Source organism: Mycetomoellerius zeteki, unplaced genomic scaffold, assembly GCF_001594055.1.
Source record: "Mycetomoellerius zeteki isolate Tzet28-1 unplaced genomic scaffold, Tzet1.0 scaffold52, whole genome shotgun sequence".
In the NCBI taxonomy this organism is placed as follows: Eukaryota; Metazoa; Arthropoda; class Insecta; order Hymenoptera; family Formicidae; genus Mycetomoellerius; species Mycetomoellerius zeteki.
The window spans coordinates 1,527,274-1,551,812 of NW_017257523.1; the positions used below are offsets into that span (position 1 = coordinate 1,527,274).

The 24,539-nt window shown below is 39.1% G+C and overlaps 1 protein-coding gene across 1 annotated transcript in view; it reads left to right on the plus strand.

Moving 5' to 3' along the window:
• The window catches only part of hwt (SH2 domain-containing adapter heavyweight), an 87,803-nt gene that overhangs the window by 53,118 nt on the left and 10,146 nt on the right, over window positions 1-24,539 (plus strand). The window contains exons 3-6 of the mRNA XM_018455886.1: window positions 1,399-1,518; window positions 6,697-6,832; window positions 18,756-19,681; window positions 20,117-21,722. Of these exons, the coding sequence (XP_018311388.1) occupies window positions 1,399-1,518; window positions 6,697-6,832; window positions 18,756-19,681; window positions 20,117-21,722 (2,788 nt within the window). The remainder of the gene's footprint in view (window positions 1-1,398; window positions 1,519-6,696; window positions 6,833-18,755; window positions 19,682-20,116; window positions 21,723-24,539) is intronic.

Sequence of the window (24,539 nt, forward strand, 5' to 3'; positions counted from 1 at the left end):
TTCTTAATATTTGGTTTAATATCTGATTCGATTGAAAAAAAAAATTTACAATTCATTTTATGAAAGTTATATAATCAGTAATCGAATTGTGTTGTATATACACCAGTGTGCTATTTCCATAATGAGACGTTTAAAGGATTAAGTTAAGCAGTTTAATATAACACAAAGAATTCTCAGAGAAGTTACGCGCGCAATTTGTATAATTTTTATATAATCGAACTAAAAAGAAATTATAAAAAAAATGTGTAAAGTAACTTACCGGTTGTTTTAACTTACATACTTCGATACATCTCTCTGCGAATCGATTTTTCTACCCCACGCTGTTCTCTTCGCCACTAAGTGCTAGTTGCGTCATTTCTCGATACCTCCGTAGCCATTTCCGCTTTTCCGCGAACCAATCGTTCCTCATTCCACTCCCTTCGTTGTCTTCGATCGTTCGTCTCTCTCTTTTTCTCTATATCTTTTTCGTTTCGTTTTCCACTTCACATATTCATACGGCGTTCTCTTTTCACAATAAACGCAGACCATTTGCATGCAGAGTCCTCGCGCAAAAACTCCCTCCGCAAGCCGAGCATCCCCCCGTGGACTCCGCCACCCCTCCTGGGTCTCCGACGCGATAAGCCGCCCCCGGGGATCAGCGATTGTCTCGATTTATATGCAATGCATAGACGTAGACCGTGGTCGCGCTCTCGGTTCTCGCGCACATCGGACGGGACGAGGCGTTTATACTGGTTTACGCATCGATAGATCGATTCTCCCGTCAGACAGTAAATATCGCTGATGAGCTGGTCCAGTCAGCGTCGACGGGGATTTCAGGACGCGGAGGAGATTTGGGGTGCTTACCCTGCGATTTGTCGAGTGGTAGAAATCCTCTGCCGTTCGACGTCGAATACTTCCCCGCGGATTTTCATCCGCCGGTTGTTCTTCACTTTTTCAGCAACATTATGTGTATTTTCTCTCCCTAGACACTGACTGGCTTGCTTTAGTCGTTTCAAGGATTCAAATAAAAATAAATTAGTTTTATTCTTTGGAGGACCGAGTGTTACAAGGATATAACAATTTAACGATATAATGTGTTATAACAATATTTATATAAATTATTAACGTGTTATGCTATTAATTACGCGAAGATTAATATTCTTCATGCGTCTAATAAAAGATTAAAAATCACCTCTTGCGTGAGCCTGTGATGCAGATTTAAAGAGCATGGGCGAAGTTTTTCAGTTATCGGAGTTCGCGTCATTTGATGAAAGTCATCTCTTACAACTTTGAAACTCTATTAAGAGTAGGGACACGAAGAGCGATGAAAGTTCGAGAGAAAATTTTCATTGGGTGGAGTGGTTAATGGGAAATGGTAATAGCACGATGTATATCATTTCCTCCCGTTTGTGCTTGCAGGTATCGTTGTGTGACGATTACAGTCTACCTGTCGACTTTGTGAACAAGAGACGTCCCGCGAGCGCTGCAGCTGCAACCTCCACGGTGCAATGGATGCTACCGAGTCCTACTGTAGAGAATGTAAGTAATTCAACACTGTTATATAAATTTGAAATTAAAACCAATTGCTTATAGCTTATTTTTCAAGCATAGAATAATTAAAATACTTGTGTCTAATGAATAGGCGATTTTTCAAACTTAACAGATTTATTCCTAAATCTTACTATCGTGATACGTTATGTGATTCAGTTATGAAACAGTGGCATATATATTCAGCACTTTGCATGAAAAATTTAATTAAGGGGAGATTAGACGTAGCGACAATATATAACTTTAGAATAATGTTTTTACGCAGTGCGACATTATTGCGGTTGCGATAAAACTTTATTCACCACAGTCGCGCCTTTATCTGTATTCACAGTTCAATGAATTTTGCGTTAAGCAAACACGCTACCGTTACACGTTCACGCGTCCCCATTGTGGCACGTTCCCAGTCCAAAAAGTTTATCGATATTTTCTTCCCGCGACGTGCAGTGAATCAAAAAAGGTCAGGGGGTAACAATATTTCCGCAGGAAAACAAAATCTTTCGAATAACTTTTGCGTAACCTGCGTATGAAGTATGTATTGTCAATAATCTTGTAAGTTTTGTCTTTATTAAGAATATTATGAAAATAAATGTCTTGATTGAATCTAATTAATGAAAAAAATTCATGAAACGTTGCGAAAATAAAGTGTTTTGCATTTAGAGTCAACATAAGGTTTCAAAATAAACATCCTACACTCACGCAACCCTCGACTGTCTCGTCCTCTGCACATAATGCACGCATGACGTCACTTCCTGCAACTGTGACCCGAGCCGTTTTGTCGGCTAACGATAGTATTGATATTTTCGTAACGCTGACGGTCGGAGAATCAGTCGAAGGGAGAAATATAATTACAGTGGTGACAAAATACCCGCCGGGCATGGTGTAGCGCAAAGGGCATCGCGGGGACATTGGATGAAGGGTGTTGGAGAGTGTGAGAGATGGTAACAACGAACGGAACGACGAGAAGCATCGTTGGCTGGATAGAGAGACCGGTGACTTCCGGCGTTGCTTATAATTACTCCACCACTCAGTTTTTGGTGTCTGGAGTTGCCTCGAGCTCTGCGCTTAAACGCTTTGGCAGCTTCGCCTTTTGCGGTTCACGAAAATACGCTCCAAATATCATGCTTTGCGGTTTTCTCACCAAGAAATTGCGAGCATTATAACAGATGAAAGTGAATATATTCTGCAATTTGTGCAATTATGTAATCTTCTCAACTATTTAATTTTATAATTATTAGATTCACACACATCTACGAATTAATTATTTAATAATTTTTTCAGCGAGCAAAGAAAATTCATGGATTTTTAAAATTAAAATTTTTATAAATATCTATAGTTTTTACAAATATAAAATATAATTTATAAATTTATAGGGTTTTGCACTTGGTTTTATGTTTATTTTAAACATTATCACGCGTATTATTACTCTTTTTATTCATCACCATGTTTGATATGTTAATTCGAAAAAAATTTAATTCGTTACCGTCAACTCGGCGTCTGATTACTATACAAATAAACGGAAACGAGGACCGCGCCGTGCGACCGTCGCAAGGGAGTTTATAAAAGAAAGAGAAAGAAATGTCGCAGAGAAGGGACGACACCTGAGTGCGCCGAACAAAAGTTTCCTTCGCTTCGTTGTCACCGACAACCCCCGCGAGTGTCGCAAGGGGGAGTGTGACAAAGACGGAAAGCGGGTGCCACTTGACTCGAGAGGGTGAATCGTTATGAGTCGTGCTCGTAAGCCCTACTTAATACTTTAGCGCTTTATTTTATGCGTGAGATCGAGCACTGGTGTTGCTCGCATTTATCACTATAACAAAGAGCTTGGGGGCGTAAAACTTTAGTAAACGTGTCTTACGAGAGTTGCAGTTATATATGATTTTGATATTTTGTTCGTTGGTTCACAAACTTCGATTTGCAATTTTCTTGATTATGTTTCAATCATGAGAGGCGATCAATTTATTTTTCAATAAACGCAGAGCGTATATTAACAAAATGCCCAGGGGGACTCGTCGCCATTTGTATCAGGACGAATTCACGGAAGCGATTAACTCACGGTGAGGAAAATTACATTGAAAAGTGAACGTAATTAATTCTTGACTAGGGACGCGCCTTTCTGCAAGAATTCCGGAAAAAATTGACTCCGTGAGGAAAGTACTCGATGTCAAGCTCTTTGTGCGATGTCCCTCGTCCGAGAGCGAGAGTGATTGATACTCTTGCCGCTAAAAAGCGCTTTTACGTGAGTCTTATCTTGCATCGCTCATTTTTCTTGCCACCTCCGCTTCACCTAACGCCATTATCTGCATACTGTTAATGATGTCTTGTATTATTGCGAATACTGTAGAAATACTGACTCGCTCCACACAAAATTAAGAGTGATCGACGTCGCTGATGTAACGTTTCCTCGAGAGTGCCATTCTATGTAACGGCGTTATTTATGTTATGAACTATATCGCTAGTCGCCATTAATATAGCTCTTTACAACGCTACGATATTAATATTTATGTCTCGGTGAAATTTTTTGATAAGTTGTTTTTGGAACAGGTTTTATTTTTTGTATTTATAATAATTAAATTTAGAGGAACTATAATTAATATACATAATTAATAATTAGAGAAACTAAATTATTAATTTATTTTATGTTCAATGTTTTATGTAGCTGATCCTTCTTTAAAATACATTGTTAACTTCTTCAAAAATAATATGCATCAAATTTGAAGATATTATCTATTTAAATTATTTAATTTTATCGACATCATCTGAAACTAAATATGTCGTAATAATATTTATACTGGAAAGATGGCCAAAATTTTTGAAAAAAGTATGTTATTTCGATGAAAAATCTATAAGAAATTTGGTACATAGCGCATTTTTTAATTGTATCATTCAGCATGTATATTTCAATGAAATAAATTTAAAAATGTTCAATGTTGTTTATATCATTGATAATGACCCGATAGGGGTCGAAACGTCTGAACGATGGTAAATTGTTGTTAATAAACATATTATTATAAAAATTGCGCAAATAATAACTAGCGTCGGCTCTTTGTTTTCCAATAATTTTGAAAAAAAATTAATTTTTTTAACATAAATTATTTATTAAAATGCTGTTGAATGAATTAAAAATTTGTTTAACATTTCATTAAAATCAGATCTGAAGGAATTAACAGAATACAGTTGATTGCGTTCGCTTACTGCGCTTATAGTGCTTGAAGCATTATTTTATCTCTATTGTTTATCAAATATTAAACAAAGATAGGTGACGTTTACAAACTCTGTGATCGCAAAAGGGACAACGATGAAATCTATTTCGTTCAAACGTATTTCGTTTTGCCATGTAGACTCATAAATACAATAAAATCACGCGATTAGATCAGCCAATAATTACGCCAAATTATAACGCACTGACCAAGTAATCGGATTAAAACCCTCGATAAATCGGACGGTATTAACAACTGAATATGATAGGGTGTGATGCGTATTATTTGCATTGCATTCAATGACCTTGCATTCGATGCAATCCTCAAAGTGGTCAAACAGTTTACACACACGGAGGGAAATTCGAGCAGCAACTTGGAACACGATGTGTGTTTATTATTTGCCATAGCTCTTCCACCGCCAACGCCGCGACAGCTTTACAGATTTACTTTACCCGCTTAACGAGGCATCGCTAAATCCGCGCATTTTCACTTGCCGAATCGAACGGCAATTCGATTTCTTGTCGGCGTTGCGCGCCGATAACCCCGCGTAATCGTTTTCGTAACCGACATGGTTACCCGATGGGATTTGGCGAACGCGTTCGCGCTTTGCGGAAAGTCGAGTCAGCCCGTTCGTCATCGGATTTGCGACAACCGAACGACCTCCATAGAGCTTGCGGAATCGCTCCTGTAATTTCCGTATAAACATCCACGAATTTATCCGTTTCACGCAGGAGGGCTCGTGCGACGGGAGAGGGAATGAGCTGGTAGGTAAGGTGGCTGGAAGCAATCGACTTCGTCTTCGAAACAGCCCCTGGAGGCATAGCGCTCAACTTTGGCAGGAGAATTCCAATTTTAGGCTCTTTCCATTTAAGGCTACTTGTCTTCCCCACCGTCACTTTCTCGTTCGTCTTACATTGCTGAGATGTCTGCTCGTCTCGCCTTGCTGGGCTTTCTTATGCACTATCTTATTTCTTCTTTTACTGCGCTTTCCTAATCGATATAACGTTAAAACCGAGAGAGGGGGGAGTGAGGGAGAGAGAGGAGGAGGGAGGTGGGAAGGGAGGGAGAGAGAGAGAGAAAGAGAGAGAGAGAGAGAGAGAAGAAAAACTTTCATTGCGTTCTTTTTTATCCAGTTGCTAAAAATCTGCATTTTTCGTCATTTACTACCCGAAAAAGACATTGTTATTTTTATGATTACTATCATTAATATCGGCAAAGCATCGATCGCATAATCGCAGTGAAACCGAACTGTTTCCGCAGGAAATACGAGAAACCCTGCCTCGCTCGTGGTCGATTGAATTCAATCGAGAGAAATTTACAATATTTCTTCCGTTCGTTCCTTTGGATTGAGATTGTTAAAACAAACATGATATACAATTCGCTTTATATTATAGTCGTATTAAGAGGTATTTTACCTTTAAGCTCAATCTTTATACTAGCAGGATATTAATGTTCATCTGGCTGATTATTTGAGCGCTACATTTAATTCACGGAGACACACGTGCAAACGGAAATGAATTGTCGCCGCAGTTGTTTTCTCTCGAAATAACGATCATCATTTAGGGGACGGCTGGAAGCGTGTCCCCTCGAGCCCCGGCCAACGTATTACCGCAATTGGCTGCATTCAGGACCAGAAAATGGCATCAAGTTGCTGTGTAAATTCAAGCGTAGCTATTTCTGACGATAATCCTTCTCAAAGATATTCTCTCCTGGGACAAAGTTGAGTATTACTGTGCACGCGAGAACGCCGAGGAAAATGCACGTTGCCAAATTAGTATTGTTACAGTAATTTAGACCAATTACTCGTTTGATATACCGTCTATTCCTGTGTCATTACGAATCATATATTAAGGAAGAGAACTGTATTCTCTAATGGAGGTGCCAGATCGATCGCTATTTCAGACGCGAAGATGTACATACGGAATCTCTTTCGGGTGGAAATGGAAGGAAACAATTTGTGTTTTGTTTGCAGGCGGAAATCGAAGTTGTGGAACAATACAGCGACCCTAGAGACAGCAAGAGTAAAGCGTACGTGGAACCGGGAGCGGAGTCGTCCTTGCCGACGATTTACAGCAGAGAAAATCGCAACTACTGTAGACCGTACACAGGTGGGTTCTTTTTTAAATCGACATTATAACTGAAATAAAAGATTTAATTCTAACTGAATCATATAATATTGTAGTTATTGCATATTGGATGGACATATAGATAGCATTCCTCTATTTTGAGATACAAAGAGATGTCAGGAATATTTAATAAGAAATCTATATAGCTCTCCACTAAATATAAAGAAAAATTTTAAATATTAAAATTGCACTTTTTATTCTATATTAACGATCGATATCATTAAATATGATACACTAAAATATTTTTAATTATATTATTATGTAATTTCAGATTGTTTTTAATTATATTATTATATAATTAAATATAATACTAAAAATATATAGTAATAAAATAATAACGATAAATTAATTGCGGTATTCCAAGCATGAGACGTACTTCCGCGGCATTGAATATTGGTGAAATGTTCGGAATCTACATTGATTGATCACTGACGGTGTACGATAAGTTCCGGGATAACGCAGTTAAGCGGAAATTCTCATGCTAGGCCGCAAATTAATGTGGCGAGCCGCCGGGTTACGACCGATACTACGACGTACGAATTATCGAGGTAACAACTCAGTTAGCGTTGGGTAAGAGAGGGAGAAGAACCCCTCGATAATTGAACGGTACGCACAGGTTGGTCGCGAGCGGCTAACGGATTAATCGACGGGGTTGGGCGAAATAGGGGATCGTCTCTTTTTCGCGGTGGATGATACTCGCCGATTCGGTGAGATTGCAAAACTGCTGGATGGGGTTTCGTACGGATTAGAAACTCTCGTATCTTCACACGATCTTGAGCAGCGCGGAAACTTTGAGACGCTAGCGAGAGCTGCGGATTAAATTCTTGCCGTGGTATCTTCACGAAGGAATGCTGTGGGTCCGTGATTAACCTTGCACGATTGTTCCGCATGTACGATACGAACCTGATTCGCAACCCTCATCGCGCGTCACCGGGCGTATCCGACACTCGAGTATGCAGATTGCCGTGTAACACTGATCCCGAGTAAACACTGGCGAAATTTACATCCTTACCATATTCATGGGCTTTTAATTCCCAAGTCATTGTGAATGTGGCAAGGATCAACATGAGGCCTGTGCAAAGATTTGTTTCCTTCGGTAGGACAGGGGAGACATACGACCATTCGTCCCCGTGCGTTTTCCTAGTGACACGATAATATTACTAAATGTATTACACGTGCTGTTTTGTTCTACGATACACTGAAAGAAAAGGCTGAATGGCATAGCATTTTTAATTAATTGCAGCAGCCAATTTTTGGTTGCGTTAGCCTACCGAAATCCTGTACTGACAATGCGAATAGGCTAACGCAATCAAAAATTGGCTGCTGCAACAAAAAATAGGCTGCTGCAATCAATTAAGAGGATGCTGGAGTGACCAAATTATCACATTACAGTCATATAAAAATCTTTGAATTGGCTGAACAGAATGAAAAATCCTTTTATAGAATTAAAGTAGACGCAAAATTAGGAGGTGGTGCAGTGGATGTACTAAAATCGAAAGAATACATATATATATGTTAAACAATTTTTTAACTTTTTTCGATTTTAGTACAAGGTCCACTGCATCACCTCCTAATTTTGCGTCTACTTCAATTCTATAAAAGGATTTTTGCATGTACTTTAATCTTATATAAGGATTTTTTATTCCGTTCAGTCAATTCAAAGATTTTTATACGATTGTAATGTGATAATTTGGTCACTCCAGTATCCCCTTAAAAACGTTATGCCGTATTTTACCATCTAATTTGTTGCAACTATCAATCTTTTCTTTCAGTGTAGGTATAATCTATTTAGCTTTCTTTGTTATTGGTATACTTACGGAATATTTGCTCCATAACGCTTCTTTCGTCGTCTCACGACAGAATCTCCGCAGGGAGGCTTTCGACGGAGGCATTATAAGATTAAAAGTAAATTGTCGTCCTTGCCATTCGAGGAATGCCATTCCTTTCGCGAGAATTGAATCAGCAGTCGCGTCGATGGGGGTGAATATAAGGGAAGCGCGTGCGCGCGAGGGTGGGCAGAATGGAATTTTCAGACTGGCCGCTTTATAAAAGGATACCGATGATGCTGAAATGTCTGGACGGTTCGCCGCCCTCCGTTAACTTCCGATGGTAGCGACGTAGCGTTCCTGTTGTCCGTTACTACAAGCTTGGCTTGTTCGCTTGTTGGTACGAACTTTTCGGTCTCGCGGGCTGTTTCCGACGTTACTTGCCATCGACACCATGCGCGGTGCTCCGCCTCCCATAATATGTCGTGTGATATTTAATTAAACTTCCCATCCCTGCACCGCTGAACCACCCGTAGTACCGCCCGCCCGTTTTCATTCCGCTTTCATAGTCCGTAAAGTTTCAAGGGGAATTTCAACTTGTATGCCTGTTCGCTACCGCGTTTTCCAGCGCCATTCTACTTAACCATGTTTCACAGTCAGACCTCTCAACAGATTTTTTTCGTCTTTCTCTGGAGTACCCATTTTGTCGTGAGACAAATCAAATACGGCACATTGTACTATTAACGACTTATGGCGAACTAAAAGCAAAAATTTCTTTCGTCAAATGAGATTATTTTCTAAATGTTTAAAAATATTTACATTTAATCAATTATCAAGAAAATATGAATGCAATAAATTATTACACTGAGTATTCTATAATTATTCAATCCAGTAATGGTAATTCTGGAACATTTATGTATTTTGCTTTCTTTCAATTGATATTAATTAAATTTTGTTTTAAAGAAACCTACCATAATTTTAATTACGTTTAATATCACGCGAATGTACGATGTGTCCCTAAAAGAACTTTTGGGCTCCTCGTTTGTTCGTGCGACCCCTCTTCAAAGTTACCCTCATTTCAATTACTGGTACCAGGTGACTTGTAGCTCATTCCGCATCCCCGAGCAGTTAACGCCCGTGCGGGTCCATCGTATGCAAATGTCAATCCGTCCGTCGGTTTGCGACTGTCGTCCGAGTGGGAGAAGGCGGTCCTGGTGTTCATCAAACGCTGTTCAAAAGCTGCCGTACATATATTTGTTAGCAGAAATTTATATTCGTGTGCAGAATGCTGAGTTAGAACCGCAGACTTTTCATTGTACATAACACTGCCTGAGGCAATCCTTTTTCTTCTACTTGTTTGAATAATCTGCACACTTAAGCTTTAATGGCATTTTGTAACAATATTTTATAATCTTCTACATTTTTTAAAATAATTATACTAATGCAATTTATATATGTGATATAAATAAGGGTAATATACATATATGGTCTCCTCCTTTGTTTTCCCAAAAGATCAGAGTGGCCTGACTATACTCTCAGGCCACTTTGATCTTGAGTAGCTAGGGTTGCGTACTCACACATATATGAGCTCCTAAGGAATTAACTTCATTGTCCAGCTAAATACAATAAATACACGCACTGTAAAATGAAATGTGTTTTATTCTTGTCCTCATTTTTTAACACTTAAATATGTTTTAGTTTTAAACGTTTTCAATAGACAAAACATCTTTAAGTGTTTAAAAAATGGAGTCAAGAATAAAATATTTTAAAATCTTAAAATTAAACACTTCTTTTTTCAGTGCGCTTATAACGATTAAGCATACTCGAGAATACCCAATCTCCACCAGTTTCCGTACTTTACGTAAACAACTTGAAAATCTGATCGCTATGAAGATGAATAGTTAACAAGATCCTTCAGTCCTTATGCCTCCGCTCGTCTATTCTTTGTTCTCTCTCCCCGTCTCTTTCTCTTCCCATCGCCGTTTCCCTTTCCGCCTTACTTTCGGATACGCCATATCCCTCACTTTCTCGCGTCGTAAACTAGATCATTTACAAACTGTCACCAGCATAATTTCGGCTCGTCCGACGATAAGTACGTGCTTAGATCTGAAGGCAAGATCTTATTCCCCGAACAATTTTGCGAGCTAAATTCGTGCATCGCTATGGCAAGATGGAAAGTTTATCGCATATAGCGGTATCGAGGGACACGCCGTGCAATATTGGCATGGTTGAATTGACATCAAAGCATTCAGTTTTACTACACGATTTTTGTCAGAAAAAATCATTTGAAACCTTTGTTAAAAGGATTATTAGATTTTGTCCGAAACTGACTTACTGCGTCCTATTCTCGTTAGCAATATGTACCGGGACACAAATTAACGTCCTAATCATATCATTTCGTTTCGGTTACTGTAAATCCGAATCCCCCGATTGACTGTTTTAGCTTTCTCTTTGGCAATTGGACCTTTCGGTTCATGCTGAGAGTGTAGGGTGAATAAAAAGTGGTTAACGAGATTCGTATGTGAATAATGTTTCCAAGTAACTTTTTGATAGGATTATTTTTTGTACTGAAAAAAGAATGCATCGCTTGTAAAAGTTTTTTTCGTTTATTATGAAACGAATGAATAATATTGTTACTTTAGCCGATTTTATATCGATGCGAAATTTTAAAAACAACACACGCAGTTTTGTCACTCGACATACTCGGCAGATTCGGAGGGCAAAGGTCGGTGCTAAGCTACGAAGCCAAACCCTTCACCAGGAGGGAGCCCTTGAATTCATTTCATGGGCAATTACAATTAGCATTTATGCCACAATTTGCATATCGTTGCGAGACAATTTCGCGCGCGCTTGGCTTAATCTCTGTGTCAGATGCTTTCGCATCGTGCAAGAAACGTTCGTAGCTGCTAAAGATCGCCTATCTTACCGTATAAACCACTGAAATTTCCGGTGAGATCCCATGACCCCCGAGATAACGTTTAGCACAGCGAGAAAATTCTAACAGTGAGAAGTCGTATTACAATATTCAAAATTGATTTTGTAAGTGTAATATTGCGAAATATCACCTGCTGTAACTTTTTAATTTTAGCTCCAATTTTCGAAGTGAGTAAATCTCGAGCAAAATCTCTGTAAAGATAGAATCAAGTATCCGTACGTCAAATGGTTTCACGAGTCTTGATTGTGATCAAAATTGCATGGCACAATTTGAAAACGAATACGAGATTTCTCGTTAACTCGATGAGCCGCCGCACAGTGAGCAGTGGAACGTAAGATTGAATTTGAAGCAAAAGTAAACTCGCGACATGATTAATTCGAAGAGTCCATAGAGGGGTTGAGGTACGCATGGTTGGCGGATGCACGAAATCGGCGGGTAGGTTTCGGGCACGTCCGAAACCCTCTCGGTTTACCTTCGTCGGATCCAACCCTTTCCGCCGCAAACGATTGTGCCCGCGTGTGACCACCGACGTAGATTTCAATTGTGCAATGTCTACCGACAGGAAAGCGAATAATCCACGTCTCGTTGCCCCCGTGATCGACAGCTTTGTGCTGTACCTCGCACCCCCTTTTTGCCGCCGCAAAACCCTTTCCAGCAAGTCTAAACATTGATTTTATTGATAATAAAATCAATTGGAGCTAACGACTCAGAGATGCATTCGCACAATCGCTCTTAAATTTTACGAGGAGCGAAATCGCCGTCCAGGATCAGCCGTGAGGGGATTTAGCATGGGCATGCTCAAGGGATGGGCACTTGCTCCCCTAAATTTTAGCAAGAAGAAATAATTAAATTATGAAAATTATTTTTACGACGAAAAATTAAATGTTCATTGCCCAATTTGTGACTCACGCGTTATTCGTAAAAAAGTTTGTTGAAGATCCTCGAACGCTAGCTTTAATATAAATATTTTAATAAGTTTTTTTGTGTGAAGAAAAATTTTTGCCCCTTCTTGATTAAAATCTTAGGTACCCTCATGGGATTTAGAACTGCATTTTGAGGTTTCTTGTCGTCGAATAAAGGGAGGGAGAAAAGAAGATCCGTGCCGTTCTTTACAAAAGATATTCTGAGATCAATGGATACTTTTCTTAAGGAAAGCTTTTGATCAATTAGATCTTAGTTCAACTGTGATAATCATCTAATGTTTATGCGGAATTATTAAAGTGGATGACACTTAATTCACGACGAGCAGAAATATATCCTTTTAGTTCAAAGCTGTCAGTTTCATCAATGGACAGCTTTATACGAAACAGTAATCAAAAGACATCGCGTTGGAGCGACGCTATAAAAGGCCCTCGTAATCAGTCGTTTCAATCATCTCATACTATTCATACATGTTCGAGAATGTCCGTAGCAAATCTGTAAAAAACAGATAGATTCTCTTCAAAGTGGCTCGCTTCTCTTTCCAATATTTCTTTCCCTTTGTAGTGACAGCTTGTAATCGTTGTTGTGACCCTGATAACTTTGGCTTGTTAGTAGTTCTTTCTTGCTTCAAAAAGATGACTGGAGGACGTAATAAAAAGGAAAACATTCGAGGAAGATATACTTTTACAAAGAAAAAATATCGATACTACAGAATTCCTCTGTCGTCATGCGCTATAATCTTTGCTTCCATCATACACTACATTGAATAATGCGAGATTACAGGTAACACTTATTGATTAGTTCGAGCTGCTTTGCATAACATCGAGATAGGAATAATTACTCGTAATATTCATCAGCTCGATCTTCCTGAATGTGTTTGATAATCTGTGGATGGTTTATGTTCATCTTCGTGCGATCAAGCGTCACCTTTTTACGACTCTTGACACGGCTGACACATTTCGCACTTATAGTGCGAGATACTTTGGCCAATCTCGCGATCGTAACCGTGGATCCTGACGCGACGGAGCCAATAACTGAGATTGGCTTTCGTTTCGTTGCTCGGCTTGGCCCGTAATCTTTAGCTGCTTCGTAAGATGCCCCGAAGATCCTCCTAACGTTGACTAGCGATATCGTCCGAGGTCGGGCAATTGCGTCACCATCTTATATCTTCCTACTTTTTCTTTACCGCTTCCTTTTTCTTCCGTCTGAAAGACGATACAATCCCACGATTCACATACCCCGCAGACACACTATCACCACCTCGGTCGCGTTACGGGAATAATATCTAATAAAATGCTGAGCGAAGTGGTTCCGAGCTTACGTTACGGTCTTTCTTATATAGAAATTTCCCCGGAATTTTGCCCTACCTCCGGCCGTCAATCGCAGGAGAAATGAAAGATTGCATAAATAGCATTGCATAAATAGCATTGAATTTTTTACAGTCAAGATGAAGTTACGTTTTCCGAATTATAATTGAGAATCTGATCCCAAGATAAAATACTGTTGCAATAATTAGAGCTTTGTGTTAACAACATGTTGATATAGTATTTGTTGGAATGATCTTTTCTCGAAGTATGACATGTTGTATAATTATTGTGATTTGCACAAATATAATTATACGTAGCTTCAAATAATAATTATATGTAACTTTAAATGATAAACTCCAAACGGAAATTTTAATTAATATCTATATCATCATTTATTAAATTTTAAAATTTATATTATAATTTCAATTTATATTATTTAATATGATTTTTTTATTTAGATGTAAATTATGATGTAAAATTATTATCTTATTTTTATGCCTAGATGATTTGGCAGATATTAAAATGAGCTGTATAACATTACGAGGTTTATAAACGATTTTTAACAGCGGGCTATTATGGATTACATTCCATGGCCTTGACGACTGTTCCTAATGGAAAATTGATTGCAATATCGTTATCTACTGACCTTAATCGAGGCAGATAATTCTCTTGCACTAGTTTTTTTTTTGCCTCCTCATCTAGTTCGCACGTAGATCCTATGCATTGTAAATACAAAATAGATCGCCTCGGATGTTCATTCTTCGTTATCTACAGACTCATGTAAACAGGATGCATGCGACAGTGTTTCGTGTTATCTGTAGTGATTGCTAGGCGAGGGTTGTCGCTCACCGGCCGTAATAGATTCATTAGGGTAGGCACCACTGCCTATCCCCGATGTATCGTCGCCCCTAACTCTGCATGCACGTACCCTCTTTCATTTTCTGTCACTCGATCACTCATTCGCATGTAGTATCCGTTACTGACTCATCTACAAGTCCTGTTATGTACAATAATTAGCCATTTATTCATCTGAATCCGTCAACGGATTTTTCACTGTCAGCTCCATTTTACATAGAACGTATTTTTGTTTACTAAACTTATTTAATTATGTATTATACATAATGTATATATATCATAATTTATATTATAATGTATAACATATAATTCTCATTAAAATCTCAACAATTATTTAAAAAAAGCACCTTGCTTACAATTATATTTTTATATTACTGTAAATAGTATATTTACATAGGTATGCCAATTGCAGATAAATATTTGAACTCAACCACTATCCTGAATATTTTATTCATCGATTAAAAAAATTCGTTTACGTCACACAAGAGCGGACGTGTGCACTTTTCGGCCAATATATGTAATCTAGTCCAATTTAATCAAACTGCTCGATCATTAAGCTTCTAGTTCGCTATTCTCTTTTTCGTACAGTCGACCCTCGACAGATATTTCACAAATCAGATTATTGATTGTTAATCAATATCACTGCAATTTGGCAACACGCCAGCATACTTATATATATATGTATGTTTGCGTCCGCATTCAATGGAAGGTCGTACTGTCCATTGCAATATTTCTCGCTTGCAAACGGATAATAACGACGAGAGGGTGATGCAATTGGTTGTATGTAGAGCAGCCTTGAAATGTAATTTTCGTATGTCCTCCATACATCACAAAAAGTAAAAAAATATCACGAGTCATCACACTTTATATTTCAATTTTTTTAAGATAAAGAGGTTTCAGGTTTATTTTATATTCAATTTTATATTCACCGTAGATTACTTCAAATATTATAACAAACATAAATAACATTTTCTTGCTTATTGAAGTATTTTAATATGTTTACTTTCCCGAGACTTAATCCTACGTCTTGCTTGAGTTTGCACGAACGAAACAGATGCAAATACATATTCATGTCTTCTTCGATCTCACTTCCACAGGAGTTTTCTTTACCTTGTTTTTTGTTTCCCGAGGATTGAGTTCCCCTATCTCTCAGCACGTTTCTCTGATATAATTTTATCGTGATATAACATCACAACTGCGCAAAACAATATTGCGTTTCCTCGTTAGCATTCCGCTCTGAGGTTGCAACATCCAGTATTGTATTTTTACCATTAATCCTGCGGATCGGTGTTCTGTCTAATCCTGCGCACACCGCATCTTTTTGAATGTTTAAAAGTTTAACGGCGAAAAGTTTCGCCGAACACAAAGTCGGTAGCAAAGTACCTTCAGGTGAAAAGAAAAGGTAATGGATCCACGCTCCCGTTTTTCATTCTCGCGAAGGGGATGGGTCATCAGTCGCCTTCCTGCCCCTTTGTGAAAGTTTGAATACGTAGACAACGTCTGGTTTCGTAGGGACCATTTCTTCCGCAGCTTCTCGTATCCGGGGCTTCTTCGCCGTTTGTCACCCGCTGCCAAGAATGTGCCGCGAGTTCGAAGGAGAAGATAAAATAGAATCGCGTGCGGTTCGTCCCCATTTTATGGCGACAGGCGGATAGTGCGATAATTTGTCGGAATCATTGTCCAGGAATTAATTCCCCATTTCGTGCTTTGCAAATCCCCCAGTCGCCACTCCTTTGTATTTGACCGTGGAAAATGAAGTTTAAACCCTCTCGTGATAGTGAAATACGCAGGAAATTGGGGATATCCTGCCGCGTTATGGATCCCACAGTGATTTTACCTGACCAGTACCATGGTATAGTATTGTAATATGAAGTAAATTTGTATTCTACTGGACTCGTCGGTATTTCTCAATTTATTTATAAATTTAGTATGATATTTATTTAACTAAATCTACATAACTTTCTGCATTGAATTTAATAAACTTGAAATTATTAAATATGTTTAGTCGTGTGTACGTATAACAATTACAAAATATCTATTGTATTGTAGTCACAAATGTCCAAGTCAACCTAATTTATACAAACCAATATTTTAGACTCCAAATTTTTTTTCCCTGTATCTTCTATAAAAAAAATTTGATTTAATTCATTTTTTTTAATGAGAATATGCTAAACTGTATAGAATATATAAATCTATAAATGAAGAAAAGTGTTTCGTTAAAAAAATTATATCTTTACGAAAACAACCAAAAAACAAAAATAAATATCGTTACAAAAATAAGAATTAATTTAAAAAAAAGATAAATCATAATAGTTGGTTACAATAATTATAATTATTTCAATGGGTAAAACTGGAGTATTTTAAAACATGCTTGAGAAGGAAAATTATATTATAAATATTATATTACGAGACAAATAAGGTTCATTAGTATAAATATTATTAAAATTATAATTAATTATAATTAATAAAAAAACAAATTTAAAAGATGTTCAGCACAAATACATTTTTTAGTTTGAAAATTAATATAGAAAATTTTATTATATTATCCGGAAAAATTGAGTTAGCGGAGCTTCTATTAAATAAATCGCGGATATTAATAAACTGAGCACAGTGAACGGTAAGATAAATTTTCAAAGACATACCGTAATCCACATCGTTAAATAACTACATGTACATTGTACAATGTGCATTTGACGCGCGCGTGATATGATTACTCACATTGTGTGCGGAGATCGATCAAAAACAAATTACTTGGCGACAAAGAGACGTACAAAGACCACCTATTGCACTCTAAGCGGTCGATATCCGCATCCTGATGCTGCGAGCCTTTGTGTCTGGTGCAGCAGTGCTGGCTGGACGATGCGATGGACCAGAGCGGCTTCCGATAATAATTTTTTTTCTCGTTCGGCAAGTTCGTCCATATATCCGCGACGATCCCTGTCAAAAGCAGCAACCAACATGGTTTATGGCGCATCTCGTTCTTGCCGCCTTCACAAGACAGGAGGGAACGAGGAAGGATTTCGATGGAGCCCTCTTCGGTCGAGCATAATGTGCCCATTATCTTCAGTCCTTTCGTCTATTCCGCATGTGTACCTTGCTTATATAATGTACCGGGTGTCCGCGTAATTTTGTGCCTCCTCCATCTGCTCGGTTTTGCTTTCCCTTTCCCTCCTTGTTACCGCGAATGGTCGTGACACGATCGTAAGGTCTAAAGAAGCATTAGATGATATTCGAACGGGTCGACGAATACAAAGAGGCTGAAAGGGGTGGTTGAACAAGATGTGGGGTGGAGGATAGGACGTCAAGCAAGGAAGCCAGGGACCATTACGGTAATATCCTATGGACGGAGAAAGTGATTTTTAAGGAGATAAGGCTGCCATTTCGAGGCAATTTTGCTTTCCCTGTGAGCTTCGTTCTCTTTCTCCGGTGGTCCAACTCCCTCGCGCTTCCTTTACAGGACGATTATGAAAATTTCGCGCCGTTTTTGGGGTTCTCGAAAGTGAGCTTTATATGACTAGGACATCATTTTACGAATAAATCTTCTGAATCTTTGCGTTCATAATCAATGAGCCCTTTGTCATTTTTGTCTCGATATTTAAGTCTCGATATTAAATTTTAGAGATGAGTTAAAATTATCTTTTCATAAATAACATTATTAAATTATACAAGAATATACAAATTATGTTCGTAACTTGTTATTACTAATGTTTTCATTAACCCTAATCGGTATTCGCGGGTCCATTGTACTTTAAATTAATGTTGCTTAAAGTTAATGTAATCAAACAATTTTTTTGAAGGACAAAGTACAAGGAATAAGATTATGTAAATTAAAATTATATAAGGTTGTGAAAAATATTTGTTATAAACAATTTTTTACAATATCCACTGAAAAAAAATTTTGCTCATTTTTGATCCAATGAATGATCGTTAATCAATATCCGATTTAATGTTAGTTAATTCATTGATACAATAACTAGATTCATTTAATTATATAACTACATATTCATTCTTGCAATGAATTCTAGTAATAGTTTTATAGCCTAAAATATTATGAGAATTCATTGGACCAAATATCGGAATTGTCCAAGTGCTATTATCGTTTAATTTTAATCAATCTACAGATCCTTCAGCATCTGGTTCGTCCTGCGAGGACGACGAAGACGGGCGAGCAGTGATCGTTAGAAAACGAAAAAATAGTGTCTATGCTTCCTCGACCCGTGCCCCATCGGCGGACAGGGACACTTTAACTTCAACCGATGGTCTGCTCGTAGACTGCGTCGCTTTAGTACACCTCACTGATCAATCCCCGACCGAGTCCGCTCAACCCGTGCGTCATCCATCGCCCTATTATTACGGCGATCTTTTTAAGGTACCGGAGCAACTATCCAAATCGCAACCGAACAAGTATCGTAAGAGCGTTAGTCTCGATGTACCAGACGAGCGTTCGCGCACACCCGGTTTACCCAAGAGAAACTCGGTAGCGGGTGATGGAGGATCGTATTCATCTCAGCCACGGCATTATCAACAATCACAACAGCAGTATCCACCGCCGCCACTACCACCGCATTATCGCAGTCAGGATCTAGTGAGCCCCACATCGGGGAACGAGCATGCTGTTCCAGGCAGAAACGAGATCCTCTCGTCGTGCATCATCACCGAGTGGGATCACACCCTCATGCCTCCTCATAGGCTGTTGAGCCATGATCTGCCTACCACCGTTTGTACCTGCGTCGCATCGCCTGAAGAGGAGGAGGATGAGCTAGACCGAAGGCAGCCGCAAGGGGCGCGGCATCAAGTGCGCAAGCTACGACGTACGCGGAGGATAGACCCGCAGCCGATACTCGTCGAGGACGAGGACGACGTGGAGGGTGAGGACGAGGGAGAAGAGGGGGACGAGGAGGACGCGGAGCCTGAGGAAGAGGACGAGGAAGGGATGGCTAGGCAACGTCACCTCTACGAGACGGCCTTCGACTGCAAGGTCAATCGCTCCGACGATGATCTTGACGATCTCGATCGAGTCACCAATCACGCGGTACTGCATTCCCAGGTACGTACATTGGTTTTAAGTTATTACCAACTTTGATATTGAATTAAATGCGACAGAGGTTTTTTTTATTTGCAACCTATTATTTCCATTTTCTATCTTTTTATTCTTAAATAATACATTTCATTGAATTTTACTCTATTCAGCATTTAAATGAATATTATAGAAATGCTATTATTATTTTATTTGCATACGGAAATAACTTCGTTTTATTGAAGTATCAAAACATTTAACTAGATACGGATAACAATACTGCAAAACATTTTAATATTCTCTAGTAACCCGTTTCAGTGTTCTATATATTCAATAATTATTTTGATAATCCAAAAAACAAAATTATTTTTAGAGCTACCTATAATCTAGCTTTTGTTGATACTTCACCAAATTGTTTTTTCTACGTAAAAAGCAAGTTTTGAATAAAATAAAAATAAAACGCAGATACGGGGTGGTAATACCGCGCCAGTGAGTAGAACGAGTTCGTCAACGGACACGTCGAAGCAGCAACATCAGCAGTCACTTCCTTACGCTGGCCAATCGCAGTCAGGCAAGGATAGACGTAAGGTCGTACTTCTCCGCCCAAAACCGATTCCGAGCCGCCTGCAGCAGCAGCAACAACAACAACAGCAGCAACAACAGCAGCAACAACAATCGCAACAACAGTCAGACAATATATCTACTTTGTCTCAAGATATCGAGTCCCTCCAAATCAATTCGAGCGACGAGAAAACCGGATCGCCGAGATTACCAGCACGTGATTATACACCGTCACCACCGTCGACCGCACCCTTACCCGCGAAATTTCACGGAAACCGAGATCATTTGCTGTTGAACATTCGCAGCGCGCCAAATTTACCTTCTCAGCAAGATCATCCCCGCTTGAAAGACATGAGATTACCGGTGAAATCGTTGTTGCGCGCCAAAGAATCACCGCAGAGCAGTGAGGGTAGCATTCTTGAAATCAAGAGTCGGCCAAAGACCTTCGTCCAAGAGAACATTGATTCTTCGCAGGGCCGGCGATTTGATAAGGAGCTCATATTGGAGTTCAAGGACAGGCCCCGGGAGGAGAGACAACGACCACGCAGTCTGATCCGCGAGAACAGGCCGATAATGGAGTTCAAGGGTAGGCCCCACGAAGCGGAGGGCGATCTTGCGCGACCGCGAAGAGACGCTGGCCTTTTAGAGTTCAAGTTACGTACTTCGAGGCGTCGCATTGGTTACTCCAGCACAGAGAGCATGGCGACTAGCAGCAGCGGCGGTAGCATGGAGTCCATCAGGAGTAGCACTAGCGAGGGCAACAGATCGACGAGCAGCTCTGACAGTCGGCACAGCACCAGATCACTGAGCTCCCATAGTTCCGACAGCGGCGGCACCAACTGCTACCATCATCATCAACAGTCGTCGCTACCTGGCTTTCTAAATCATCACGCTACCAAGTTGCACATCCTCTCGCCAATCTCCGACAAGTCGTCGCAAGAGCCGGCCTCGGAGACTTCCGACAACAATCGCAACAATAACTCACAGAAGGCCTCGCCCGAGGAGAACATCACCGCGGAAAATAACATCACTGCGGGCAACAACACCAACACGAACACAGTCACTTCGCCTATGGACACGTCTTTTAAGAAGCGACGAACGCCGCAGAATAAGAATCTTATTAATCTTGCTTTGCAGTCATCGTCGTCGGGCGATGCGGAGATCCAGGGATCAGACAGCGGTATATCCATTGAGTCCCGCGCTGGTATCAAGTGCAAACCTTTCGGGTTCCATCTGTTAAAGCCGCAACTTGATAATATTAATTTCGTCGATAATGAGCCAGAACTCTCGGATCTACCCTTCGACATGCCGAAACTACGTAGAAGACGGCTGTTGATGCAACAAGATGCCACTACATCCGGAAGTGCGACCAGTGTAGACCTGAGGGATCTACCCTTCGATATGCCGAAACTCAGGAAACGTCTCAGATGTACTCAGAGTACCGAATCCAGTGCGTCTCAGGCGTCGTCCAGTCTCTCGGTACGCGATGTGGAGCCGCCTCTTTTATTTGGTGAGTTCTCTCTTGTTTACATATTTTTACATTTTATATCGTAACTCTAAAAATAGAAATTTTACCAGATGTTAGTAATAAACAAATGAATAGATATAGCATATAAAGATATAATCACCATTTATATATATATATATATATACTCTTCAAATACTTTTTTCCGTATTTTATTTTTCATGTATTTTAAATTATACTTACCTATATACATATAAGTGCGACAAGTATTATTTTTTTTCGAAAAAGATCAACTATTTTTCAAAGATAATTAACGTAAAGGGAAAGCCACGAGGGTATTTGAATTTATCTTTCTTTTTAATCGAGCGTCTGGCCATTAAATCAATAAAAACCGTACTTTCGGCACCTCGAGGTAAACTAAGTACTCATCAGGGCAGAGGGGCTACCGTAATTTGATGCTGATCGTTATGAACCTTCCAGACAACAGCTAACATCGTTAAGCTTCACTTAGTTGCTCCCAACGGTTGGATATTCACTACAAACACACACGCCTCTTTGTCAACCATGTATTAATGCCGTGTATGACTATCCTTTAGTGTATTCAATACACATATAATATATTATTTCTTTTAGTTTATTATTCTTTCACGGAAATGAATTATTGGAAAAGCGAAATAATTATTAGAAATTATAGCAAAATTGTTTAAAATTATAGCGAAACTCTACAGTTTCTAATAATTTTACCACATATACTAATAGCGATATACTACTACATATAGTAATAGTGATTTCACATCTACCAATATTCGTATTAATTTACTACGCATTAATAATTGAACAAGTATGAATAATTGGTAACGTAATTTTGCCAAATGTATGTCAAAGTATTAAGTAATTTATCCATGTAGGTTACTTGAATATTAAACCCTCATTTATTATTATATAATGAAACTATAAAGGTAAACATATATATTATAGACAAACATCGGCATTTGTATGTATAATGACTCATAGCTATAATTCGGAAATGAGCAATAATTATCGATCGATGTTCGGCAACTGCAATTTATCAAGTGGTATTGAAGTAACCGCTAGCGTGTAATTTAGATCACATTAATAGTACGAATCATAGGACATCAATAATTTATCGTTGGCGAGTGAATTTGGCTCAATGCAAGTGCACCGCGAAACGTTCGGAATTAGTCGGGTGATTAAGCTACCACCGTCACACCGGGCTGCCGTCACACCGGGCACCCTCTCCTGTTATCCCCCGAAGCTGTATCGTCCAACCTGATGGGACTTTGAACGCACGTCGTCTACCCTCCGAGTTCCCAAATTGCGAAAGCTCTAATGCGAGAGCTACGAGAACGAGCTCTCTCGCGCTGCATACCGCCTACGGCCGAGGGAGCCGCAACCTGCGGTGACGTCGATCTGCGGGGGACGACGGTAAATGCTAGTACACGAGGGGTAGGCTTGGGTTTACGTGCGCTGATGTATAGACCTACCGGGATGAGGTGGGTGAGAAAAGGAACGTGGGCGACGAGGAAAGAGCGGGCGACTATTTTTATCGTCGGTCGAATGCCAATAAAGGCACCGAATGCCCGGTAAATCCGTTTTGCCTGGAAGTTTTACGGGTCCTTGGGAACTGTTTTTTTTCTCGCCTGGAAGAACATGTGGACGACGACGACCGTACGACGAGTGATTCCTCACGCCTGAAATACGTCGACGCGGATTTATTTAATCAATTACCGGCCCTCGGGGCTCTAAAGCATGGCACTCGCTTTTGCGTCGTTGCCTGGGTGATTTAAAGCGCAGCCGATTATCACTTGCAGGTTTCGTCGAGCAAGGGACAAATTACGCGATTGTGAAACGAATTAATACTTCTTTTGTATCGTTATGCAATATCGTAAAAAGGTTAATAATTTTAAAAAGTTGTTAACAATCTCTCTAAAAGAATATAGATTTTTTTCTATTTTTTAAACAAGTCTGCAGGAGATAAACTATATAAAAATTTCAGTTATTATTATTAAATACAATAATTTATGCACGAATAACCACATTGATTCATATTTCTTTATTTAGTTCTTAATATTTAAAAAAGTATATAATGAAATTAATTAATTTGATCTTTTACAGAATAAAGTCCTTAATTACAATATCGTTATATCGTTAATGTCCCCGAGAAAAAAATTTATGTATATGGACATATTTTATACAATTACATATAATTATATATAATTATGTATAAAATATATCCATAATTATATATAATTATATGTAATTGTATATAATTTAATATAATTTTATATAATTATACACTATATATTTGGCACATTTTTTCCCAGATCTTGCGCAACTTTTTTACCAACATAACGATATCATTACAATTGTTAAGAGTTACAGAATAGGGGCCTAAATTTGTTTATTGCACGTTTGACATAAGTATGTGCATCAATTCGGCAGAATTTGTTCGTCAATGAAGTACGGTATCAAAATGAAACGTACGGCGTACTCGATTTGGCTGATAAAAGCCCAGTCATGTCACTCAGTTGTAATCGCTCTTTGAGCAACTACCTCGTCGAAAATATGAATAAATAGCCGTCGTCTGCACGAAGTTTAATCAACGTGCGGGTAAATACATGAATACGACGCACCAGTTTGTATGTTGGGTCGGTCCTTTCCGTTTGCCAGATAACGAAAGTGCAGTTGTCACATTGCGTTCTCGCGAAACTACATACAAATTATTTCGACTACGGCTGGTCGAACGTTTCACTGTGACGGGCTTTTCATCACTAAATGTACGAGAGATATAAAAAAGCTCCAGCTTCTCCAAGCAGTTATGCGCGAGCGCGTTTTAATGGC